Source organism: Mytilus edulis, chromosome 6 (assembly GCF_963676685.1).
Source record: "Mytilus edulis chromosome 6, xbMytEdul2.2, whole genome shotgun sequence".
Classification (NCBI taxonomy): domain Eukaryota; kingdom Metazoa; phylum Mollusca; class Bivalvia; order Mytilida; family Mytilidae; genus Mytilus; species Mytilus edulis.
In genome coordinates this window covers 8,462,885-8,473,882 of record NC_092349.1, presented here as the reverse complement: position 1 = coordinate 8,473,882, position 10,998 = coordinate 8,462,885, and the positions used below count along the sequence as shown (strand labels likewise).

At 31.7% G+C, this 10,998-nt stretch overlaps 1 protein-coding gene across 1 annotated transcript; it reads right to left on the bottom strand.

Annotated features, from left to right (window-relative positions):
* Positions 1-7,603: 7,603 nt before the first annotated feature.
* Positions 7,604-8,782, bottom strand: LOC139526172 (uncharacterized). Its single transcript, XM_071321297.1, has one exon. The coding sequence runs from the start codon at positions 8,780-8,782 to the stop codon at positions 7,604-7,606; it is 1,179 nt and encodes a 392-aa protein (XP_071177398.1).
* Positions 8,783-10,998: the final 2,216 nt, after the last annotated feature.

Sequence of the window (10,998 nt, the reverse complement as noted above, 5' to 3'; positions counted from 1 at the left end):
AGCACACAATTTGTTCTGATTTTTTAGTTTCTTTTATATATATTCTATCATTTTAGAACGGTCTTTAAAAAAGCTTGTTATCTTAAAACAGAGAAGCGATAATTATTTTATCCGCCAATGTCAACACCAATACAAAAGATTTCAAGGACATTGGAATTGCTAATTCATTTATGAAAATATCAAATAGTAAAGTGAAACAATCTGCGTTGAAACTGTTTAATCACATCTAATACATGACCCCTTACTAAAGGGACTTAATAGCCATGCTCATTTTGACATCTACCCCCAGAGATGTGAGTTTTCCTCTTAACAATGTCCTATTAATCACATCAGATGCCTTGTTATGATCAATAAATACACAAAAGGTTAATTTTCGTAGTTTTTTTACGAACATCTACTGTGAATTAGTAGTGAAGAAATTTGATCTATGGTACTCCTTCCCTTTCAGAAACCTTTTTGATCAGCTAATGAAGTAATTATCCTTCATAAATTTTCTGCACAACATAAATCATTATAAAACGAACACAAAGTATCTTTTCAACAAATGCTAGTAAAAGAATGTTTTTTTATTATTAATTTCGTGAGTCTTTAAAGAGGCCCCCTCATGGGGGTGTCCAAGTTATAACTTAATCATAATTTTTTTGCCAATATAATCACATAATCATTATTTTTTTTTAAACAAGATAATCAAATAATCGAAATAACAGTCCTAAATTATCAAATAATCAAATAATCATGAAATAATTGATCTGGTATTCAAATAATCACAATAAAAACGGCCAAGTAATCACATAATCAAAAAACCCATGAGGAGGCTCATTAGGGGACAATAATTACAAGCAGAAATTGATGGATGGTCTGAAATACCAGAATATCCACGTCACCAACATTTGCAACGTCTTACAAAATTTGTAACGGTCATCCACAATTTATTTCGAAACTCTCTACTCATTACAATATAAATTATAAAGTTGAAAGCGAATCCAATGACAAGACTGAGATCTGTATATTGTTCGATATTGTCATACAATGGCAATGTATTGTTTATGTAAAAAATGGTCAGTGTATAAAGTAAAGTTGAAACAATTAACATTGACTCTGATAAAACAAAAAAAATACAAATGAAAACTACTGTTAATGCTGAATTACGGTTTCTTTTCTGAACAGCCAAACTATCAGTCCATGGAAGATTTCTTCTAAAAATTGTTAACTTGCATCCTATATAAACTGTACAGACGATTACAATTAAACATGCTAGAATAGAACACCCGTTAACTATTGTATAGAAGTAAGTGTATATTTCAGTAAACATATCTGACGATTTACAACAACAAGTGCCTTGAATCTCTTCCATTAAAGATGAATGATACATAATAGGGGAAAAAATACCAAAACAAAAGATAACTATACAAACTGAACATACTACACTCACAGTATTACTCAAATGGCGTTTGGTCCACATTGGAAATAGAAGAGCAGCAGTTTTCTGTAGACATAAAAGTGTTGTTATTAAAACTGATACAAAGTGGAAGGTATACTTCAAGTCATAAAGTAAAAAATACATAATACATTGTGGATAGTCAAAAAGATACCACTGAGCCAATATTCCACTGTAATCAATCTGGTTACCATATATCTGATAGGCAATAGATTTTAGAATTGTCATCAGGATTGCAGCAGTAGCATCAGATATAGCCAGAGCTGAAAGGAGTAAAGTGACGGGTGTTCGATTCTCCTTTTGTAGAAATATATATAACATGAAACCGTTTACAAGTGTCACTTCTACTGCTATTGCGGTTTCTAAATAAGCTACTGCTAAATTTGGTAATTCCAGTATGGGGTGGTAATAACTATCTGGGCACTGAAAACGGACCTCAATACAATTGTTTTCCTGATTAAACGTGATGATATTACCAATACCCAGAAGGTACGTGTCGTTTTCTTTCACATGTAAGCCATTCCAATAGATGTATTGAAGAAATTTTTCTTTACATGATTGGTATTTCAGTATCACAAATACCTCTGCATATGATGTGTGCGTTGATAAAATACCTGTTTTTAAGTTATTTCTATCATCACTTATTTCTTTCAACGAAAATTCAACATTTAATAGATAAGTGAAATAAACATATTTCCAGCAGACTGTCTCATTCGTAAGGAAATGGTAGATGTCCGCATTTGTTAATAGATGGTTTTCTGATTCCAAAAAAACATTGAATTGTGCTGTACAATGGTCAAACTTATCGGTAAAATATATCTGTACATTGGAAAAGTGTGGAAAAACGTCTTTGATGTAGCTAACATTGTAGGCCAGGGAAGAGTCACAAAACATGTTTTGAATGAATGTTCCATCCGGACATTTTGTTAGAAAGTCTTGTAAATATGCTATATCTATAATTGTACCGAGAAACATATGTAATGCGAGGCTAACACAATTCTTGCTGATGGTAAGTGAAAGATAGTTGAAGTCATCAAACCATATCAGAATCGACTGACCTGATTTATTGACAGGGTACGCCATTCCCGAAGCTGACGGCAATACATTATCCGTCAAATCAATAATTTCGCATTTCATCCGATTAGTATATTCTGAAATAGAGAAAAAGTGTTCCATGATACCATGCAAATATGTATAACAAATATCATAATACTTGATGGTTTAAAAAAAACAAATAAAAGAGTACTTGTTAAGCGACTGTGTGTTACTAATTCGATACTCTCTCTTGGCATGCAGACATATAATCTAATTTTTTGATAAACTAATCCTTTTTCTGTAGGATATTTTCTAGGCAGTATAGTACTGTTCAACAAAGAAACATATGATTGAGCTAAAAGACTTTTTTACTAATTCTGACTCTTGGTCCCACTTTTCTATAGAATATAAAATTTAAATGATCAGTATTATTTATTATTTTTATTTCAGAAAGATTATTTGAATTGTGTAACGTATGTTTTATTGCATTAATTATTGTTAGAAACATTTAAAAAAAAGTGATCCCATATCCCATTATCAAAAATTACAAAGTAAGTTTCACCAGTCAGAACATATTTATATAAATTCAGTTTTGTTTCTAGGTGACATTTATGAATTTTTACCAATTTTTTGTCTTAATAAATTTTTACCTCCATTCCTTCTCTGAAAAGTAGGAAAGTATTTGTTCTTAATATTATAATAACATACTTGTAAATCGAGTTTTATTCATTTTCTTCTTGATTTTTGTAAATTAAACTTCTTTTTATTTATTTTGCTGGGTTTTTTATTTTTAAATTTATGACCGGTAATACAAAGGGAGATAACCACGTGCACAAATCGGCAAAAAAAACCAAAAAAAACACCGCTTCGTGTTGAAAATAACTTGACGTTTGCGTATCGAAAACTCTATTGCCTAGATATCCATATCGAGTGTTTGTCTTAATGAGGTGCTTTATTAAATTTAAATTCAGTCCATAATTTTTTTTTTCCTCGAAAATATTTAGATTTTTCGATCAGAAGACTCGACAATTTTCACACTAACTTCGAACCGACCGTGCGGGGCTATATATCTAGTCAAGGTCGTTAAAAACTCCCATATCATAACTTGCAAGTTTGAAGAAAAAATGAATAATAGTTGCTTATAGATGTGGGATCAAACCGTGACCTGCTTTCCAACTGATATTGGGAAAAGGTGCATTTTCCTAGTGATGTTGATTATTAGCTTGAAAAAAAGTACCAGGAGTCCTCTTTTTAAAATGAGATTTAACTTGATATTGATGAGTTTTTTTTTTTATTGGTTGAATATACAGTGTAAAATTCCATTTTTAAAAAATTCTAAAATAATGAAAATTAATGAAAATGAATTATTTCCGAAGAATGATTACACACATTACGAGTAAAAGATATATTCAAAATCTTTGTACAAAAATCCGAATGTGTCTATCTTTAAAAAGAATAAAAGTTAAGTATGAAACTGTCTGATAATAGGATAGAAATGTCCAAGAAAAAGAAATTTTAAGTAAATGTCTAAATTTTTTACCCTATTTACACATGTATCTCTAATTCAAGCACACGAAAGAATTTTTCATATTACATATTTGAATTGCCTAGGTGAAAAATAGCTTGTATGCAAAAACAATTTCTTAAAATAAATCACCATGGGATCAAAACTATATCGGAGGCCCTTAAATCGTTGGTACTCTATGAAAATAAAATAGAAAAAAAATCAATGAAGGACTTGCTCTGTAGTAAATTAATAAATCATTGAATGATGGTCAAATATTACTTAAAATTACATGCAAATAATTGTACAAGGCAATTACAAATCTAGTATTTCAACAATTTCATTCGAAAGCACTACTAGAAAAGAAGTTAATTCAAAAGATATCAAGCTCAATGTTTCATATACAAACTAAAGTGTGATAAAAACGACAATCTACATTTAAAATATAACACAAATTACATTAAATGAAACCAATAAACGGTGTTGATCCTTAATATGCCAACCTGTAGCGTAAGAAAAACACAAGGAGTCCGAACAGCTGGCAAAACGTCCCTAAACCTGACATGACTATATCCTTAAGAAAAATGTCAAAGAAACACATCTTTAAAATTCTAAAGAAGGTCTGGATAATTTTAAATCTCGGTCTTTTTCTGAAATTAGTACGGAAGCATTGGTATAGGTACATCTTCTAAAAATTGAATTTCTGATGATTCTCTGTAATACAGAACCAAACTTGCTATACTGACTTCAGCTTTACCTTTTTTCATTCTATGATCTATTTCAAGCAATAAAAAAACATATAAAGCTTTAGTCCAAATACCATTTTACTAATTCAAGCTCAAATTGGACTTGTAGTAACATTTGAGTTATTCAAAGCAAACTGCATATGGATATCATAAATGGCCAATATACTTTTTTTATTCTCAATATCAATGTTTTATTAATTAATTTCTATTAGGAAAGATATGTGTTGACCATTATTAAAATTTTAATCAGAGGTTCTTCATTAAATAAAAATATATTAGTTCAAACTTGAAGCATAATTGAGAATATTGTCCCCCTTTTTTCTTCAGATTGAAAAAGAGCCTTTTTATTGTATAAACCATACTTCTGAGGTAAAACATACATTATTAAGAGCAATTTATATATCCTTCAGCTAGATAACTTTCTAAACTGGTTCACAATTGCATGTACAGTGATATTCTGGAATTCTTATATGAGTATATACCATTTGCTTGGATTTTTAAAAGGCTACCATAACAAAAACAAGATGAGATTGTGAAACAGTGATGACTGCTGTACCCATTTTTTGACAATTTTACCTATTGTGTCTGTTTTGTTCACGCGTCGTTGTAAATGTGATGGAATTTGACGCGACTGTCATACAAGTGAGAGGTTTAGCGCTATAAAACCAGGTTCAATCCACCATTTTCTACATTTGAAAATACCTGTACCAAGTCAGGTATATGACAGTTGTTGTCCATTCGTTTGATCTGTTTTATCATTTCATTTTGCCATTTGATTAGGGACTTCAGTATTTTTGTGATTTTACCTTTTATATTTGAAAACAAAAATGTCACTTAAGGTAGACAAGTAAATTAAATTATGAATAGATATTTTTTCATCCTTTGCCAAATTTAGTATATTTATCATGTTATTTAAAAAAAATATGTTAAAAAGTATTGGTCACGGAGTTTATTTCAAGCTACAGTTTGTACAAAGATATTAGACTTTATAAAAATTATACCTGGAAAAATAATGTGCATGATTAGAAAAAAAATTAAACGATAGAGCTTTAAAATAAAACGAGGAACTAGGCAAAATTCCCGTGCATATAATAAATTCTACTTGACTAGCTAACGTACTGTACATCACAGTAATCACAGTTTATGAAGACGACGACAAACCCATAGAGTACACTTACTATATTTTAGATCTTTCAAAAATGCGTCGCTAAGATTTTCTTATTCTTTTAATTGTTTCTAGTAAGTGATATATTAATTTGCAATTTGAACAGTCACAAACAGAGTACAAAATTTACGATATCATATATAGTTGCCAAGCGCAAAAATTCAAGCAGAAAACTTGATGACGTCGTAATTGTCCAATGAAAAATAAGTATGAAAAAGTACGGGAAATATGTTGATAAAACTATTAACCGGGGTAATAGTCTTTGAAACAATTGACTGGTAAATAGTTTGTGGAATGAAATAGCACAAACATTTCATTACTTTTTGTATAGAAAAAACATACTGAGGTATAATAAAAAAATCTATTTCAGACGAGTCAATATAACTCACAATACGTCAACACAGTGCAATCAAAAAAGTGTTAAAATTCAATCTATGGGAGAATGAAAAATAAAAATATTTGCATTATATTTAAGATTTGAACATTTGTGATCGTCCTTGCTTTTGAATAAACTTACAAACAGCAAAGGATCGAAGAAACTATAACAAGAGGGAAACAGAAGAAGCGCATAGCTTGCTCCCATTCTGAGAAAAAGGGAAACAGAAGAAGCGCATAGCATGCTCCCGTTCTAAAAAAAAGAGAAACAACAGAAGCGCATAGCTTGCTCCCGTTCTAAGAAAGAGGGAAACAGAATAAGCGTATATCTTACTCCCGTTCTAAGAAAAAGGGAAACAGAAGAAGCGCATAGCTTGCTCCCGTTCTAAGAAAGTGGGAAACAGAAGAAGCGCATAGCTTGCTCCCGTTTTAGGAAAGAAAGAAACAGAAGAAGCGCATAGCTTGCTCCCGTTCTAAGAAAGAGGAAAACAGAAGAAGCGCATAGCTTGCTCCCGTTCTAAGAATCGTCGTAGGACAAGTACATATAAACAGACAAATCTTAACGATATCAGCAAACAGTGAAAAACAACTGTCATATTCCTGACGTGGTACAAAATGCAAGACTGCACCAGGCTTTTCTATCCTGCACCCAGCTGACTTCAAATGAATTTCATATTTCGAGACAATGCATAGTTATTCTTTCATGCTGATACTCTAACAACAGTTCCAGATGGAATATTTTGAATTTGGAGCGGGCAACGTGAAGAATTATGCGAAGCTGTAGTCGGTTTCACAAAAGACTTCAACTACTTAGTCGTAAATATTTAGTGAAACCGACTCCTGTATTATTCATTGATGTGATAAATTAAGCCATATACGATTAAACTCTGTGTATCACATATAAATATATATGGTCAATGCAATTTGACTGCAAAAATAGCACAGTTGAAGAATAAAAAGAAAAGAAATATTCTTTTACCGAAATAATTTTGTTTGAAATTGAGTCCTAGAACAATCTGCATTAATATGATGCATAATATGTGTTTTTTTAAATTGATGTTGATCAAAGAACAAATGAGCAGTTCAATGAAACGCTAATGCAGAATTTATAGTCGCCCCAAGTTTTTTCTATTGTATGAATGATGAATGAAAAACAGAAATTAACTAGCTGGATGGTAAAACCTATACGTTGTACTAGCTTTAAATTGACATTTAGTGATACAGAAATATATTTGAAGTAAATGCACGAGCACAGAACAAAATGTATCAAACAACAGTGTAAAATAGACTAAAGGAACTATGAAACAACATTTGTTTAATTAGTTGGTTTTAGAAAAAATCTAATACTTACTTATTTTTTCCACAGAATTAATTTCTACATCTGTCTTCAATGATACACCATAGTTATACATGTAGTTTGTAGTCTTCTCTGAAGATACCTTATCATCATCTATGTATGTCGTGGTCTGCTCTGAAACTACACCATGGCCATCCATGAATTTTGTGGTCTGCTCTGAAGATACACCACCATGATCTATATATGTCGTTGTCTGTTCTGAAAATATACCACCATTATGTATGTATGTCGTGGTCTGCTCTGAGGATACATCACCATCATCTATGTATGTCGTGTTCTGCTCTGAAGATACACCACCATCATCTATGTATGTCGTGGTCGGCTTTGAAGATACAGCACCATTATCTATGTATGTCGTGGTCTGCTCTGAAGATACACCACCATCATCTATGTATGTCGTGGTCGGCTTCGAAGAAACACCATCATCATCTATGTATGTCGTGGTCTGATCTGAAGATACACCACCATTATCTATGTATGTCGTGGTCTGCTCTGAAGATACACCACCATCATCTATGTATGTCGTGGTCTGATCTGAAGATACACCACCATCATCTATGTATGTCGTGGTCTGCTTTGAAGATTCACCACCATCCTCTATGTATGTCGTGGTCTGCTCTGAAGATACACCATCATCATCTATGTATGTCGTGGTCTGATCTGAAGATACACCACCATTATCTATGTATGTCGTGGTCTGCTCTGAAGATACACCACCATCATCTATGTATGTCGTGGTCTGATCTGAAGATACACCACCATCATCTATGTATGTCGTGGTCTGCTTTGAAGATACACCACCATCCTCTATGTATGTCGTGGTCTGATCTGAAGATACACCACCATTATCTATGTATGTCGTGGTCTGCTCTGAAGATACACCACCATCATCTATGTATGTCGTGGTCTGATCTGAAGATACACCACCATCATCTATGTATGTCGTGGTCTGCTTTGAAGATACACCACCATCCTCTATGTATGTCGTGGTCTGCTCTGAAGATACACCACCATCATCTATGTATGTCGTGGTCGGCTTTGAAGATACACCATAGTCATTCCTGTATGTAGTGTTCTGCTCTATATATACAGCACATGTGGTTCCAAACTCAGATAAACAAGACAAACTGACAAAGAGAAGGACTGAGAACATTTTTGCCATGACTTAAAATGAAATTCGTTCGACTGGTGGACTGAGAAACACAATGTTACAGATCCAACAGTTATGTGGTATATAATAAACCTGGATGAAAATGATCAATATTTTATAAAATAACATTTGTTTTCTAATGTCACCAATACATTTTTGCCTTTAAAATATCAGTGAAATATTTCCTAATTTGATGACGAGATTACCAAAACAGATAAGTTAGTTTTGGATATGCCTCGTCCCATAAGTCTTAATCAGTATTAACAGTATATTGACTGGATCTTTACAATTAAAATTTTAAAATCAGCTGTTGTGTAACAGACTGACTGCCATATTTGTAAATACCTCAAGTACCGTTTCACATACATATACGTTAAGGCAAAAAACAAATACATGTTTTTCCCCTATCGTGCTGAACAAAAATAGTATAGGCAATATCATTTTGTTTTACAAACATTATTTTGCTGGTTACTACTAGGGAATCAGTCTGACTTTAACAGTGCTTGTTACAAAATGGCATAAAACGTTTTAGAGTAGACACTAAAAATTAGGGTAGGTAGGGTTAGCGGAAACATATGTATTTTTTTTGGCCTTAGTTTAAGATCAAACAATGTTTTAACAACTTGATGTAAAATCTTTATGATTACATTTAGTGGTAATAATAAATGAAAATAACACAGATATAAATGTCGTGCGTCATAGGCGGTTTTTTTAAGGATCACTGGAACCTAAACATTGGAAAGCCAGAGATGTAAAAACCCGCATCGAAACATTCTTAAAACATGGAATTATTTTTAAGCATATAGTAGCAATACATACAACTTTGCACTGGATCTGTTGTTTTCTGCTTAGGGTTGACTTTGATAAATGTGTAAAAACGATGTGATAAAAGACAATGTCAGATTATTTCGAAATCTCACTCAAATAAAACTTAACTGTAATTCGAAATTTAAGAAAGAGGAATGTAACAGAGATGCTGAAATTATCTCCTTTGTCAAGAATATTAGATGACACAAAATGAACAATACAACTGTGCAAGAGCGGAATATTAAATGAGACCAAAACAGATATTCAGATTTATATCAATTAAGTTGGGTTTCTAGATGACATTTCTTAATTTTTATCAAATTTTTTGTCTTTATAAATTTTTACCTCTAATCTTTCTCTGAAAAGTAGTCAAGTATCTGTTCTTAATATTATAATAACATACTTGTTAATCGAGTTTTATTCATTTTCTTCTTGTTTTTGTAAATTAAACTCCTTTTTATTCATTTTATTCATTTTGCTGTTTTTTTTAAATTTTTGACTGGTAATACAAAGTGAGATAAGCACGTGCACAAATCGGCAAAAAAAAACACCCAAAAACACACCGCTTCGTGTTGAAAATAACTTGACGTTTTCGTATCGAAAACTCTATTGCCTAGATATCCATATCGAGTGTTTGTCTTAATGAGGTGCTTTATTAAATTTAAATTCAGTCCATCATTTTTTGTTTCCTCGAAAATATTTAGATTTTTCGATCAGGAGACTCGACAATTTTCCCACTAACTTCGAACCGACCGTGCGGGGCTATATAGCAAAAGAAGGTCGTTAAAAACTCCCATCTCATGACTTGCAAGTTTGAAGAAAAAATGAATAATAGTTGCTTATAGATGTGGGGTCAAACCGTGACCTGCTTTCCAACTGATATTGGGAAAAGGTGCATTTTTCTAGTGATGTTGATCATTAGCTTGAAAAAAAGTACCAGGACTCCTCTTTTTTGAAATGAGATTTAACTTGATATTGAATGAAGATTATTTATTCTGATCTATATGAAGAAATCACCGATGAGTTTTTTTTTTAATTGGGTGAATATACTGCGTAAAATTCCATTTTTTTTTTAAATTATAAAATAATGAAAATTAATGAAAATGAATTATTTCCGAAGAAGGATAACACACATTAAGAGTAAAAGATATATTCAAAATCTTTGTATAAAAATCCGAATGTGTCTATCTTTTAAAAGAATAAAAGTTAAGTATGACACTGTCTGATAATAGGACAGAAATGTCCAAGAAAAAGAAATTTTAAGTAAATGTCTAAATTTTTTACCCTATTTACACATGTATCTCTAATTCAAGCACACGAAAGAATTTTTTATATTACATATTTGAATTGTCTAGGTGAAAAATAGCTTGTATGCAAAAACAATTTCTTAAAATAAATCACCATGGGATCAAAACTATATC